The sequence below is a fragment of the Marmota monax genome, unplaced genomic scaffold (genome assembly GCF_021218885.2).
Source record: "Marmota monax isolate L192 unplaced genomic scaffold, Marmota_monax_Labrador192_F-V1.1 WCK01_AAM20220418_F8-fsc00002, whole genome shotgun sequence".
NCBI classification, from domain to species: domain Eukaryota; kingdom Metazoa; phylum Chordata; class Mammalia; order Rodentia; family Sciuridae; genus Marmota; species Marmota monax.
This window is the reverse complement of record NW_026693571.1, coordinates 27,534,684-27,551,733: the sequence shown is the minus strand read 5'-3', so window position 1 is coordinate 27,551,733 and position 17,050 is coordinate 27,534,684. Positions and strand designations below refer to the sequence as shown.

Here is a 17,050-nt window from a genome sequence, read left to right as displayed (position 1 = left end):
ACTTCTACAAGGTAATAACAAGTCTAGTTCTGTTATTACCTTGTGAAAGTTATCTCCTTATTTTTTCAGAACTAAACATCATTTTGTCGTCTATATACCTGGTAACCAGAGCAGATGGCTATTTTTTCAATGAACACAAACACCTGACCTTGTGAGGAATGAACATATGTTCCTATGTAGTCCCTGTGAGAAGTTGGTACTTATGCCTGGGGAGCGCTTTTCACTCACTTTCAACAGAAGGACTCTTATCAGCAGGGGGAATGAACTTCCATCACGGGAAGCTAGGGGGCCTGAAGAAAACTGTATAAGGTCGCCAATTACTTTGAAGCCTCAAGCTTTACATTTTAAAATCCCTACGAATTTTATATTCTACTCCACAATGAATCTATGCTCATTTCAGTACAGAGATGACAAAAAATTCCCAACTCTTCCCTCAGCCTATTTCCTTCCTAAATCTGTTAAAGTTTATTGATATTACTATGTGGTTTAGAGTTCTCACCTCACATAGTCTGAGTTCAAAAAGTACAGATATAGGGAATACGGAATCAATCTCTCAAAGTATCTAGGTTTGAGGCTTGCTTTAAATAAAAATATCAAAAAATCTGTGGGCCATAGAGCTAGCAATAACTCAGAGATGTGCTGAGGGTCTAGCTGAGTGGGAGAGCCCTTGCCTGGCACGCTTGAGGCCCTGGGTTTTAACTTCAGCACCACCACCACAATAAAAACCCCTGAGAGATATAAATTATCTTTTTACCATCCAATGTCCTAATGTTTTACATGCCTTAATTTGGTCACTTCAAAAATAAATGACCCTCCCAACAGTATTCGTTCTTTTTTGGTATCTCTCCTGAGTACATGAAGAGTCAAGATGTCCAATAAGTTCAGATTGACCACTGTGGATAGAGACTCCAAAAGTGCTTGATTATCTTAAAAATTATTGCCTATCAGTGGAATTTAATAAATCAAGAGAACTATTAGTGTTAGAAATTACTTTAAGTATTTTTTAATTACTTAAAACTAGGAAACATCTCAAACTAAAAACCCCAATAGTTGAAGTGATTGCTCTGTGGTTAACTGAATCAGTATTGTCAAAATCATGTTAAGGAATAATGCCCCCGCCCCAACTTGTGTGGGGGAGGTACTAGTGATTCAACCCACATGGTAAGCAAGCACTGTGCCACTGAGCTACAACCTTAGTCTGGTAACATCCACTCCCCCCCACCCCCTTGTACAGGGGTTGAACCCAGGGGTGCTTAGCCACTGAGCAACATCCCCAGCACCACCACCTGCCCCCTTTTAAAAAATATTTTATTTAGAGACAGGGTCTCTGGGTTGCTTAGGACTTCACTAAGTGGCTGAGGCTGGCTTTGAACTTGTGATTCTGCAGCCTCAGCCTCCCAAGCCGCTCAGTTCCATCACTGCAAAAAAGATGATTACAGGCTGGAATTACAGGCGTACACCACCTCGCCCAGCTGGTAACATCCAAGTATTCTGTAAAGTAATTTGCTACCCTAATGAAAGTGTTTCAAAGGACATTCTGATCATTGATTATTAAATAGTTCATACAGAAACACCACCTTAAAGCAAGGAACAGAAGACAAACAGAACTAGCGCATGATTCGACTCACCGTGTAGCGTCAAATACTCCACAAGGCTCCACACTACAGTGGGAACGCCGTTCTCCATGAGCCCCTGCCGCTGGAGCTCCTGGAGACTGACTCCAAATAACTTCTTACAGGTAGGATTCTTCTCTTCACTCAGTGGCACTGCCACTATCTTTTTCATATCTTCTTTCAGCCGAACTGCTGCTTTACTTTGCTTAAAAGAGCAAAAGAAAAAAGAGCAGTCAGACATAGTGACCACAGGAGGTTGCATGGTTACAACCGAAACATGGGATTAAAACACAAGTATCTGGAGATGAGTAGTCGTGGTCTTCACTTAAATCAAAGTCTCCAACATCTCTCCTATGTTGCTCAGTGTTACGAATTGGTGCACACTGATCTAATGGTTAAAAGGAATGAAAAATAATGAAACACCTAAAGCCACAACTTAAGCGTAGCTAAGAGAGGAAGCAATACATGGCAGTATCCAAGATATATTCCTATAGTAACCACAGGGTGTGACTCAGAAGTACCTGGTTAACAGGAGGATAAAACATTTGTAGGATAACTAACACTCCTGCCCCTGAAGATCCTGAGATAGTGAGATGTATCTAAAGATGAAAATTTATCTATATGTCCTTATAAAGTAAAGCTTTAATTTCAAGTATAAAAATAAATATAAATGTGGAATGGACATTTTACTTCTCTGATCTGATTAGATCTGTAATCATTATGTTCACTTAGTAATTTTTCATCTCATTAAATCAATTCATTTCTCATTGAGGTACAAAATGCCAGAGCTTCAAAACAGCAATATTTTAGGGTGGCACAATTTATAATTTTTTTAATATTTATTTTTTAGTTCTCGGCGGGGGGACACAACATCTTTGTTTGTATGTGGTGCTGAGGATCGAACCTAGGCCGCACGCATGCCAGGCGAACGTGCTACCGCTTGAGCCACATCCCCAGCCCCACAATTTATAATTTTTTGACAAACTTTATGTTACAAATAAAAAAATGTAACTTATATTCAACTGTGCAAAATTATTACCCTGATGAAAAAAATTCATACAAGTTTGTCTCTTCCTTTAAAAGAAATTACATCTCAAGGAAGAGGAATATTTTGGGGGCATGCTATGCTTTTAAATGTTATGTACATATAAGTATATCCAAGTACTGAAGAAGCAGATGGCAAAATGAGAACAATTTCATTTGGGGACAGAGGTAGAAGAACTGGGGAAAACTAGCTTTCAGAGAATAAATATAGCCACTAACCAAAATATAAACATTATTGAATGACTATAGGTTAATGATGACTATCTATAGAGCTGAAGAAAGAATAGAAAGTTAAGTAATTTGGTAAAAGTCCAGTAAATGTTTCACATTATTCTAGATCCATGTTTCTTTTCTTAAGTTTGTATTAATGTTATACTGTACTTTGTGTATAATTACAGTAACAATATAAATGCCACATGTGACACAGGATGATTAATCACAAGTTATTTCTACAATTTGTATTTGAGTAGGATCCTTAAAATTTCAATTTGATTTTGAATTTTAAAATCTACAGAATCAGAGCAGTTCTCATTGACATCTCAGCATCTTTTAATAGGTCCCTTTTGAAAACTAAATCTCCCTAGTAAAAATTCAGCAAGGATGAGTTTACCATATAGAATTAGTATCAGTTAATATTGTAGATATGTCATAGTTTTAGCTATGATAGAGTAGTATTGGCAAGAACCACCGATATCCACTAGGAAATGATAATTTTATTAATTTGGCCAAATTTGTAATAGCTAATCATTTTTTTCTTGTAGTTTTATAAACATAACAATCTTTTTAAATTGAATACACAGGAAAGTTCAACCAGGTCTATCTCGTGAGAAAACAGCCAAAAAAAAAAAAAAATAACCAGTAATAATGTAACTTTGAAAGCAGACTCAAGCATAGCATCAAAAACAGCTGCTGGGGCTGAGGGTGTACAGTGGTAGAGCACCTGTGCAAGGCCCTCAGTTCCAACCCAAGAACTGCAAAAAGGAGGAGGGGGAAAAAACAAAGCAAAACTGAGCTGAGGTTAAATTACACAAATGCGGCCTCACTTTTACTCTGTCTTCTTACAGAGACAATATCAGTGGTGAGAGCACGAACTGTGGGCGTCTACTGCCTGGGCTGCAGGAGTTTCAGTTTCCCTTCAGATACACGACGTCCCTGCCTCGCCTTAACAGAAACTGAACCAAAAACCACAGCACTAAATGAGACATTTGGAAACTACCTTAACTGTTTATACTTTGTTTGTATATAAATTCCCATTTATCATTTGAGTTTGAAGACAGGACTCAGTTGGGTGTGTATGTGCATGTGTGTATAAAAGCAACAGACATTGCCATACATAAAAGACAGGACACCTTAGGATTCTACTGTTAGATGATCCTTAGGTGTCATTTAGTGCTGATGTTATCACCTTGTGAAAAAAGAAACCAGAATCCAAAAACTTGCGGTGAACTCAGTACAAAGGGCTAGGTCTCAGGCCCAGAGCTTATACCAGTATTCTTTTTCATAATGAAGTTCCAGTGGCCTTGTTTATTTATGCCTTCATTAATTTTTGTTCAAAAAACATTTAAGATAAAGCTAACAAAATGCACATTCTAGGACAAAAGCAAATATTTTGTTGTTTCAGGGCTACCTACTCCCCTTTTATCTTTAGTTCTAATAACACACCCTGACCACATTTTGGGGAATAACAGCACCTTCACAGAACAGCTTGGTGGGGTGACCTCTCAAAATGACCACCCTGCCTCTAGCAAGGACTGTCCTCTGAAGCCCCACCAGGTGGACAGGCTTTTCTCCTGCAGGCTACTGAAGTGTGAGTGGCTTGTTGTACAGACTGAAAAATGATACAAGACAGTTGATAACTTGCTGCCTGCATCACGGGGGCTGAGCTTTAGCAGACCTGTCTGACACTTTTGCTGTCCAGCCACTTGGGGCGCTGCTCCATAACTTGCCAGTAGAGTGTCTTGGAGATTAAGTTAGCCAGATCTATTCTGTAACAACATACACACCACTAATTGATAAGCATAATAATAATATCTGAGAAAATAAAAATCAGAGCAAAAAGAAAGTGGGAGTCTTAGAAACATAAAAGAAAATCAGCGTGGTAAAGTTATCTTTTCATGGAGCGTTTACTGTGTACGACAGTCATAGCTCCAGATACTTGGGGTGGCTTTACTCAATAAATCTTAGTAAAGAAACATTAGGAAGAGAGATACTTTAGTGATCCCCACTTCGCTGAAAGTACTCCAGAATGTGCTCCAGGTGATATCAACTATGTGGTACAATCAGGAGTCACAGTCAGGCAAGCTGAGCTGAGGGGCACATTCTTGATGTTGCCTCCATATACGAAACGGTGACAACCAAGGATGCACGTTGTGAAGACCAGTGCACGTCCTAGAAATAAACAGCAACATTCATGCTCTCACAGCAAAAAAAAAAAGATTTTTTTAAATGTTTCTCAGTTTGTATATCTATCCATTTGGCATGGGTTGCCCAGGCTAGCCTCAAATTCCTGGGCTCAAGTGATCATCACACTTCAGTCTCCCAAGTGGCTGGGATTACAGGTATGTGCCACTGTGCATTTTGAGAGTCACCCCACCAAGCTGTTCTGTGAAGGTGCTGTTATTCCCCAAAATGTGGTCAGGGTGTGTTATTAGAACTCTTGGTTTTCTTAACACAAAGTAAGATATGTATACAAGCAATATTGCTATTTCCAACATTAGAACCTGAATAGAGACAAGACACAGTAAATAGGTCAAGTTTCAGAAGTCTTCAGTTTTTATAACAATTATCATCTCTTGAATATTGATTTTGTTACAGATCTCTTTAAAATTAATGCCTCTAAGTTCTCAAAATCACCTATTAGCAGGTACTCTTACTTTTATGGTTTGGATGTGACGTGTCCCCCCAAAAGCTCAGATGTGAGACAATGCAAGAAGGTTCAGAGGAGAAATCACTAGGTTGTAACGGAGTCTTAACCCAATCAGTGCTTTAGTCTCCTGACAGGGATAAACTGAGTGGTAACCGAAGTGGTGGGGTGTGGCTGGAGAAGGTGGGAATTGGGGCATGTCTTCGGGCATATATTTGTATCTGGTAAGTGGACATAATCTGCTTCCTGATCACCATGTAAGCTGCTTTCCTCTGCCACACTTTTCCGCCATGGTGTCCTGCCTCATCTTGGGCCCCGAGGAATGGAAGCTGGCCTTCTATGGACTAAGACCTTTGAAACTGTGAGCCCTCAAATAAACTTTTTCCTCCCCTGCAATTGTTCTAGTTGGTTCCTTTAGTCACAGCAGCTAAAACACTTAGTATTTCCATTGTGATTTAAAAATTAAAAAACAAAAAACTGAGGTACAAAGGAAAAGAAACTTTCTTGTTACATGAACAGTAACTTGTAGAGCTAGGGTATAACCCCAGGTCATTGGGCCCTTGGGCTTGAGCTCTTAACCATAATGCACTATGGAATCCCAGATTTTAATGCAGAATTCAATTTTAAACTACTGAACTCAATGTCCTTGAATTCCTTGAGGCAATCCTCCATGAATTTAAATACCATGAATTTAAGGTACTAGGAAGGATAATCAGATTATACTGCTAGTTAAATTCAGAACTACAAGTCTCAAGACTCTTTGGGACAAGAGCTAGAGCTAATCAATCTAACAAGGACCCTATAGAATAAAAAGCACCCACCATCTAATAAAAGGAGTGAAAGGAAAGCATAAGCTGAACCTGAGAAATCTTGTTCCAGAAATCTAGATTGGTTCAAGGACCAAGGGGTTACATTCAAACCCACAGAATGAACAACACAAAAAGTGAACCCTAATATAAAGTATGGAATCTAGTAAATAATAACTTACCAATATTGGTACATCACTTATATCAAATACCCCTCTCCATATAAGATGTTAATAATAGGAGAAACCGGGAAGCAGAGAGGAAGGGTTATGTGGAAACTATATGTTTTGCTCATTTTTCTGCAAACCTGACACTGCTCAAAATAATAAAGTTCTACCAATTAAAACAAAACTAGCCAACTGTCTTACTGGGATAACCAGGTAAATCTGGCATGTGCTGGATATTAGAAGGAAGCATTTAAATGTCTTGGGTATAATAACATGATGTACTCCAGCTATAGCATTTCTTGTTCTTATGAGGTCCATGCTTGAAATAGGAGTACAGTGTTATGGTGTCTCCAAATACTTTAAAACATTTTAAACACCAAATGACTATGCATGCATTTACATGTACATACACAAGCATATACACAAAGACAGAATGAGCATAAATAGAATACTAATTTTTAGATCTAAGTGGGCAATAAACAATTTCTTCATCATACTAGCTTTTCAACTTTCATGAAAGTATGACTTTTTTTCATTAATAAAATTTTGGAAAAAATAGACACCCTTCAAAGAGGTTTCTTGTTAACAAAGACTATTTTTTTTTCACAGCCCATATAGGAAGGAAAGGAATATGTCTTTTCAAGTTGCATTTGAGAAATTAACAATAACAATTATGGAATTATTCTTACACAGAGATATAGGCAATCATATTACCCTAGACAGGGATAGCATCCTGGAGAAACCACTAGATCTGAATTATGAAACCAGGTGTGAATCCTGGGTCGGCTACCATCTTGTATATTCTCACAGGGAATGTCAGCCCCTTTTGTCAAGTGTGCAGCTTTGGAGGGAAGAAAATGCAACAATAAAGCATGATGACCCATGCTCCCAGACTCGGTAGCTGAGGGAAACTCAGGAATCATTGGGAAGAAAAACACTGGAGCCAGATCCCTCTCACATTTACCCTGTTGACCTTAGAAGCATTTCTATCTACATCAAGACCATGTCCTCATCTGTTAGGCTGCAGTCATAACACCCTGCCCCCACCTTAAAGTGTCATGAAAGTTTAACAAGATATGCAAAACTACCTTGTCTGCAAACAGAAGAGGTTCAAGCATGAAAATGTTGATTGAGAATTTCTTTTTGGTGATCAGTTCTTCAAAAGGGTACTGTGGCAGAATTTGCCCTTGCCTACTGATGGGTATTTTCCTCTTCTCTAATAACAAATGGCTGATTTTCTTTGGGAAGGTGGGGAGAGGGTGGTGCTGTAAGCTGCACCCAGCTTCCCTTGCAGCACATCCTTATAGATACAGATAGCCAGATGTCAATGAGCTGTAAATGGAAGTTGGTGGGGTCATGAAAAATTTCTTCAAAGGAGGCCCACACAGTCTGTTCCCCATGTCCCTGCTTTCTGTTTAGATCACAAACATAACACGCAATTGTCATGTTATGACTGTGCAGCAAACCGGAAGCTAGAAGATAAGCTCCAAGGACAGTAAAACAGAACAAAGGAACTTTCAGCCTGATGGTATTAGAGTCACATACCCACCCTGGAGCCTATTTGTGAGTTTCTTTCTTATGAGAGAGCATTCCAACAGTGCCTGTCAGAAAGTCACAACTGTTTACTCAAAGTAATGTTAAGTCAGGGAAATCAGAAGCTTTCTGTGAATCAGTTTTTTCTACTCTAGTTCATTATTTTTAAATTCAAAGTATTTCTTGGACATCTCACTAGTCACTCTTACACAAACTCTTCATAGCACTTATTATCTAAGTGCATGGCAGATTTTAGACAATGGCTTGTAAGCTGGAATCCGTGGTCCCTAAAAGTGCATATTTTAAGAAATCATATCCTCAAAGAGCTCTATGAACTAAAAAATTAAGATCCAATAATCCTTAAACATTCACCAAAAAAAACTCAGTTTAATTAAAATTTAAAAAGAAATCATTTGTATTTATTTTTTCCTACTTAGCCCATTTATTTCTTTATCCAAATAAATATATATTTAAAAATAGCTTGGATCACCTTATATCTCATTTTTCAATTAAGTTCAATTAATTTCTACAACTAATACTTTAAAAGTCTATTAAAAGGAAAATTCCCTATATGCTTAATATGATTGATGGTCAAGAAACTAATAGCCAGGACAGGTGGCACACACCTCTAATCCCAGCAACTAGGGAGACTGATACAGAAGGATCACAAGTTCAGGCCAGCCTCAGAAACTTTTAAGCTCCTCAGCAAAAATAAATAAATAAAAAATAAAAAAAAAACTTGAGATGTAGCTCAGTAGTACAGTGCCCTCAGGTTCAATTCCCAGTATCATAAACAACAACAAAAAAGAAATTAATAAAAATAATTCCAATAAAAACCTTGTGCATTTTATCACTGCTCTGAAATCAAATTAATGAGTATAAAGAAAAATAATAGAAGACAGAAAAGGTGTAAACCAGAATTAGTTTCTGCCAAGGGTAGAAATGAGACAGGAAGCTTAAGGCAGACATCACACCAGAATTATGAAATCTGGAGAGGACCAGCAGTAGGTGATCTTCAAAAGCTCCTACTGTTTATTACCTTAGAAACAGAATACACTTTAGAGAGCAGAGTTCAACTGCCAAAATACCTACAAAGACCACAAGGTGGCAGATATCCAGAGACATGAGAAAAATAATCAGCTAACAGGGAGTGCAAGTTTATGAGACAGACAGCTCTCCTGACCCAGGCTAGCTTCTGAGAGGCAGGGAGAGATGGCCACACAGTGGCCTGATATTCTAGAAAACAGTTCTTTCACAGCTGAACAGAGGGAATCCCTAAGCTTTGGGCCCTCACTGCTATACCCCACAGGAATTCTTCTACTAAAACTCCATCTTGTTCAAAGATGAATAGGAAAAAGCACCATGGCCAGCCTGTATTCAGAGACAGTACTCTATGAACTAAAAAATTAAATGCTTCACAATTTGCCTGCCATAACTCATCAGAAAAATGTTGTCAAGAAGCATATGAAAACTACAATCTACCATACAAAATTAGCAAGTTAATAAAGATATGACACCAAAAGCATAGGCGACAACAAAAAGATAAACTGGGGTACATTAAAATTAAAGAACATGCATCAAAAGGCACCATCAACAGTGGAAAGACAAAACACAAAATAGGAGAAAATATTTGTAAATCATGTTTCTCATAAAGGATTAAAATACAGAATATGTAAAAAAGAAAAAAAATACCTCCTACAATTCAACAGAAAACCAACCCACTTCAAAAGTGAGAAAAGGCCTTGAACAGACATTTCTTCAAAGACATATATATGACTAAAAAGCACATGAAAAAATACTCAGCATCACCAGGTTTTAGAGCAATGTAAACCACAATGAACACCACTCCATACCCATCAGGATGGCTATTATTAGAAAGAAAGAAAATAACAAATGTTGTTAGGATATGAAAAAACTGTCATCCCTGCACATTGCTGGTGGTAATATAAAATGGTATGGATGCTGTAGAAAATAAGTGATTCCTCAAAAATGAGAGAGAATTATCATGTAATGTGGTAATTCCATTTGTGGGTACACACCCTAAAAGTAGGGACTTTAATGGATACTTAGACCCCAATGTTTATAACAGCATTGTTTATAACAGCCCCAAAGCAGAGACAACCCAAAAGTCCATTAGCAAATGAATGGATAAATGAATGTGCTCTATGCACAAAATGGAATATTATTTGGCCTTATAAAAGAATAAAATTCTGATGTACACTACAGAATGGATGAACTTGAAAAACATTCTACAGGGTGAAATAAAGAAGACCCAGAGACAAAAATTTTATGATTCCATTTAACTGAGACATTTGGGTTGGGTAAACTCATAGAGGCAGAAAGTAGAACAATAGTTGCCAGGGGCTGGGGATAGAAACTTAGGAAGTTACTCTTTTTCAGTACAGAGCTTATGTTGGAGAAGATGAAACATTCTGGAAACGAATAGTGGTTATGTTGCTTAACACAGTGAATATAGGTAATGTTGTAGAAAAACTGTTAAAACAGTAAATTTTGTTATGAATATTTCACCATACTAACAAAAGTTAGTAAATCAATCACAATGATGGAAGACTACAAATGCAAAAACTTAAGAAAGAGATGAATGATTAGGAGCGGGAGATGTGAAATGGAGACTGGCAGAGGAAAAAGAGGAAAAGACAGAAATATTTCAGAACTGAAGACTAAATTATAAAGAGCACAAAGAAGAACAGAAACATTGACAAAGTAAGAGCCAGAGAGGACAAATGAGAAATGTAGGTATAATGAAACATTTTTAAACATCACCAGGATTTGAGAGACTACAGAAGGCAGCTAAATGAGCTCATATATGTCACTAGAGTCCCCAAAGGCAACCAAACAAAAAGATGCATTATAAGAAAATTATTGGAATAACAATGAAGAAAGGATCCTGGGCTGGGGCTGTAGCTCAGTGGTAGAGCACCTGCCTCATACGTGTGAAGCACTGGGTTTGATCCTCAGCACCACATAAAAATAAATAAATAAAGATATTGGGTCCATCTCCTATTAAAAAAAATTTAAAAAAAAAGAAAAAAGAAAGAATCCTTTGAGCAGTCAGGCAAAATTGTATCATTATTAATAAGGAAAAAAAGAAAAAGAACAGCCTCAAATGCATAGGTGGCAATATTTAACACCAGAAGACAACAGAATAAGATTCAGAAGATTTTTAAGGAAAGTAATTTAATAGCCAGATTTAATAGCCAAGCTGAGCTGTCCTTCAATTATAAAAGCTACAATTTGAATATACAAAAGCTAAGGAAACACTATCCATTTGAACCTTCACTGAGAAAACTATCAGAACAAACTTTAACCAACTGATAAGTAGCTGGGAGATTTTGATGGAAGGACCAGCACAGAAATTTAAAAATAAAATAAGACATAACTATGTTATGTAGAGAAGGAATGAGGACCGGGAACAACTGTATGCAGAAGAGAAGACTGGGGATCAAAACATTTCCAAATTTTAGAAGAGCTGCCATAAGGCCCAGAGGACAGGACCAGAAAGTGAACGGCAGTTATCTGGAGACAGATTTTAGGATATACCAAGAAGTATCAGTCACTTCTAAGGATGAAATGGATTTTCTTAGAGGGTACAGAAGTTCCTAGTAAAAGAGAGGGGAAAATAATACTGTGATTCCTTTTGTCATCTATTTTATTTATTTATTTAGAAGGGGGAGCAGGGAGAGGAGGACGGAGTAGATGAGGAGAAAAACTGATGTTGGTAAGAAGAAAAGAAGTGGGATGTGAAGTGGTTCTCATTTCCTGAGGGCAATGTGGCCTTTTTGGGGCAGTCCTCCCTCTAGCCAGGACTCCACATAGAGGACAAGGGCAAGGAACAGTGAGCAAGGATCCCACTGTACCAGATGGCACCTCGAGATATCCACTGTGTACTGTTACTTCACATAGATGGGAGATAGCTGTGAAAACTAATACCGAGCATAATCTGTTTTTGTTACTATATGATCGTCAAAAAAAAACAATAGAAGGACATATACAAAAATATTAAGTGTTTTTTTTTCTGGGTTATAGAATCTTATCAAGTCGTATTTTCCTTTAAATTATTTGTATTTCCAAAATTTTACACTCCAGATATGCATGACTGTTGTAACAAGAAAATATACAGGTTACAATAAAACAGTTAAATTATAAACCTAAAAGCAAGTCAAGTCAAAACCTATTACTATTAACTTCCAGTGATGGTTAAGAGATCTGCAGATCCTCTCCTAGAAACTATTGAAAACTAGACAAATTTTTCAAAAACACCACCTCTCCACTCTGGAAATTGATTGATGGTTAAAAAAAAATAAGAAACATTTATTCATGAAAAATGATGACATTTATTTAAGAATAGTGGGCATTTGTGACATTCTGGCCTGGACTCTGGGCTTGCTCCCATCCCTTTCAGCCCCCAAGGCTGATTGGACATTAGCGCTACCAGCTTTGCTATCAGAGGGGGTGATCTGATTGGGAAGAAAGGGTAAATATTCACATTAAGTGGGTCATCTACAGATGGTCCTTACAATGAGATTACAACTCATGACTTACATCCTGGAAAACCTATCATAAGGTGAAATATGATAGGCTGAAAATGAACTCTATACATCTCACCTACCAAATACCACAGCTTAGCTAGCCTACCTTAAATGTTCTTGGAATATTTACATTAGCCTACGGCTGGCCAAAATCATCTAACATAAAGTCTGTCCTATAATAAAGTGTTGACTATCACAATTACTGAATAGCGGTATCCAAAAAAACACTAGTAGCAGCACACCATAGGCGGATAGTCATTTCCCCTCACGATCCCAAGACTGACAGGGAGCTGTAGCTCTTGTCTGCTGCCCAGCATCTCAAGAGAGGATCATACTGCAGGTCCGAACCCCAGGAAAAGACCAAAATTCTAAGTTTGAAGTACAGCTCCTACTGAACACAGGTAAGCTTTTTCACCATCGTAAGTTGGGGACTGTTTGTGTCTGATAAAAGACTTGTATCTAGAACATGAAGAGCTCTTTACAACTCCATAAGAACAAATGACACAATTAAGAATTTTAAAATGTCCAACATTATTAGTAATCAAGAACTGAGATACCAACAAAATTCACTAAAATGGCTGTAATTAAAAAAGACCTACAATATCATATGCTGGTGAGGATACAGAGAAACTGGAACATTGCTGATGGGAAGGTAAAATGGTGAACCCACTTTTGAAAATAGTTTGGCAGTTTCTTAAAATGTTAAATGTAAAATTACTACATGACCAAGTAATTCTATTCTCAGGTATCTAAGAGAAGAGAAATGAAAGCACATATCCATCCTGTATATAAATATTCAAAGTAGCATTTAAAAAATAATTTTTTTGTAGTTATAGATAGACAAAATGCCTTTATTTATTTTTATGTGGTGCTGAGGATTGAACCCAGTGCCTCACACTTGCTAGGCAAGTGCTCTACCACTGAGCTACAGCCTTAGCCCTCAAAGCAGCATTATTGATAAGAACCCAAATTTGAAACAACCCAGGTATATATATTGACTAGTGAATGGATTAATAAAATGTGGTTTTATCACATAATAGAATATTATTCAGTAACAAGAAGGAAGGAAATACTGATGTGCTACAATATGAACCTCAAAAACAAAGTGCTAGTCACAGGAGAAGAGATATGATTCTATTTATATCAAAGATCCAAAAGACAAAAATATAGAGACAAAGTAAGTTACATATTTTCTGGAGGGGGGCAGTATAAGAGAGGAAGATGAGAATGTGGGAATGGGAACTATCTGTAAATGGGCATAAGGGATCTTACTAAGGTAACAGAACTTTCTAGAATTGGACTGCTTGCACAATCAGTAAATTTACTAAAAATCAAATTGAACACTTTCAATGGGCATACTTCATGATACATAAAGAGCTGTTAATAAAGTAGAAAAGAAAGTCAACACATGCTTGATAATTTCCTGCCAAAATAAGTCTATGCTATCAGTACAAAGAATATCCTGAAATTAATCTGATTTTAGAAACATTCCATATTCCTCATCATAGTAACATATTCATCCCTCTTCCATAGGTCAGTTGACACAGGTCAACTCTGGGGCTGGTGATCACTACTGCTACCAAAGCATAAAAACCCTGAAAATACACAAACATTCCTGGACTGTTCGAATCTTTGGGCTATTTGGAGAAAAGAGGGGAGGCTCTTCTTGTTATTATTTTTGGCCTTCTGTTCACAGTTGTTGGCAGCTTAAACATAAACAAGGAGATTTCAACAGAAGAGAACAGTCTTGCAGGAAGATACTGTGAGTCAAACCTGAAAAGAAATGCTCTTGGAGAGGCTGTTCTTGCCCATTGTTCCTCAACACATTCATTAGAATGTAAGGTTATAAAACAATGCTTTGGATCTTAAAAAACAAAAAACCCAAAAAACAACTTTGAAAGCTCATTTAAAGTTAATGACTAATAAAGAAGAGGAGCTACAATGTTAAGTGAGTTTACTTTGTATATAGCCTTTCAGAAAAGTCCAATGTGCTTAAAAATAACGCAGAATGTAAGTAATTACATGTCTACATGATTAATTTACAAGCATAAAAACTTCTGATATTTATGTTTTTAACTAATACTTGCCCTCTTTTGTGTGTGTGCATGTGTGTGTGGTCCTAGGGATTGAACCCAGGGCCTCCTGCTAATAAACTTGTAATCTACCATTGAGCTCCAGCTCCAGCCCCTAAAATTTGCTTCTTAAATATTAAAAGAATCTCTGGAATTTAACAAACATAAATTCATTGATTATAAGATAATTTTATATCAAAATTCCTGTAAACAACTGGTTTCCTTCTGGCATATTGTATTGCTAGACTTTGTGAACATTTTTCTAGCATAAACTCAGTTCTACTGTACCATTCTTAAGTAATTTCTGCAATTTTCACATAGTGAAGTACAGTAAAAATTTTACAAATCTGCAGTGATAATCGCCAATTCCCTCATTTACAAAAATCTCTAACATTTTTACATTCTGGTTTGTCAAAATATTAAGTTAATTTGAAAGGAGATGACCTGGAAATAAATAAGATATACTACAATGTTCACTTGAAATTGAATAAATTACTCAGTTGGTAGAAAATTGAGATTTTTCTATTAAGACTCCAGTTGCCAATTACATTGTAACCTTCCCCCAAGAACCTATCTTTTTAGTTCACATCAAGGAAACCTGCCCTCAGCCTGGGCTACCCTCCAGTGCTCAGGTAAAGGAATCCCTAATAGAAGCAAGTGCAGAGGAAATTAGAGTGGGTATATTTTAAAACTTCATCAGTCTAACAAATGAAAATGTACAACTGACTGACAACCACAAATTCTGAGAAGGATGCAATGACTCAGAGACTCCTAGAACATTGTGGGAGTCTCTTGCTTTTTAACTCTAATTCTACATGGGAATGCTTACAACTTGACCCATGACTACTTGGCCTTCTCTTTTGTACTTTTCTTAATGCAGCATAAATAACCTCCTGAGACAACCAGCTCAGTTACACACACTTGAATCCGTAGTATTTCTTTCTTTGGAGCTGAAACCGCTTCATTACATTCTACCCAGCTAGCTCTATGAAACTTTCAGGGAAAGAACTATATTCTTTTATATACCAGATAATTTCAAATAAATTATCTGCTGTAATTATAGAATGTATCTGTACAAAACAAGTACTGTACACACATAAATTTAATATTAATTGCCCTTCAAATCTCAAACAAATCTTTATTTCTTTCAGATAGGCCTACCATTGCATGTTTGTTGATTGGTCTTTAATTTTAATGAAAGTAATATTTACACTTGATCAAACTCAAACAACATACAACAGTTTGAATGGAAAAGTCTCCAGGTTAGTCAGCTTTCTGTTGCTGTGGTAATTTGGAGGAGGAAAGGTTTATTTTGACGCATGGTTCAGAGGTTTAAGTTCATGGTCGATTGGCTCCATTGCTCTGAGCCAAAAGTAAGGCAGAATGTTGAGATGGAAGGATGGGGTAGAGGAAAGCTGTGCAGCTTAGGTAGCTAAGAAGCAGAAGGAGAAGGGGTTGCAGGGGTATGCTCCCAGTAACCTACTTCTTCCAAAGGTTCCCACCTGCCCACCATTTCCATGCTTTCCCAGTAGTCCTTTCAAATTGCTAATCCATCAAATGGATTAATCCACTGATGATGTTGGAGCCCTCATGATCCATTCACTTCTCCAAAGCCCAATCTCTGGGCATTGCTGCACTGGGGACCAAGTCTTCAACATATGACCTTTTGGGGGACACTCAAACCATAGATTCAAACTGTTAACAGTCTCCCTATCTGAGCCCCAATAGTTCTTGCAGAAAATTTCTATGCACAATTAAGCATATACATGTACAGTCTCTGGGAGTGTAACTCAATGGTAGAGCACATGTTTAGCTCGATGTTCAATCCCCAGGACCATAATTAACAAATAAATAAATAAATAAATGGAATTATATTATTTGTATATTTATGCAGCTTGCTTTTGTCACTTAATGATATATTTTAGAGGTCTTCACTTATTGGCACATACAGGTATTTAATGGTCCATTATACAGACACATAATTTATTTAACCCATCTTTTTTTTTTTTTTTTACTGGCACTAGGGTTATTTGCAGTTCTTGTTATCAGAAGTATTGCAGAAAGAAACATTTCTGCACACATTTTTACATAATTGTTCAAGTACTTATAAAACAGATTCCTAGAGGTAAAATTGCTAGATTTTATTTTTTTTTTTAATTTATTCTTTCTAGACATGACAGTAGAGTGTATTTTCACATATTATACATACATGAAATATAACTTATTCTAATTAGAATTGCATTCTTGTGGTTGTACAAGATGTGGAGTTTCACTGTAGTATATTCACATATGAACTTAGGAAAGTTATGTCAAATTCATTCTACTGTCTTTCCTATTCCCAACACCCATCCCTTCCCTTCATTTCCCTTTGTCTAATCTACTGAACTTTCATTCTTCCCCCA

At 37.0% G+C, this 17,050-nt stretch overlaps 1 protein-coding gene across 6 annotated transcripts in view; it reads right to left on the bottom strand.

Annotated features, from left to right (window-relative positions):
- Fam13a (family with sequence similarity 13 member A) overlaps positions 1-17,050 on the bottom strand; it is a 362,563-nt gene that overhangs the window by 305,884 nt on the left and 39,629 nt on the right. For 5 of the 6 annotated variants that reach the window (XM_046459235.2, XM_046459236.2, XM_046459234.2 and 2 more), the window contains exon 2: positions 1,629-1,818. In XM_046459235.2, the coding sequence (XP_046315191.1) occupies positions 1,629-1,785 (157 nt within the window). In that variant the 5' untranslated portion in view covers positions 1,786-1,818. Of the gene's footprint in view, positions 1-1,628; positions 1,819-7,581; positions 7,627-17,050 lie in introns of those variants that run through there. The other variant, XM_046459232.1, reaches the window with a different exon arrangement.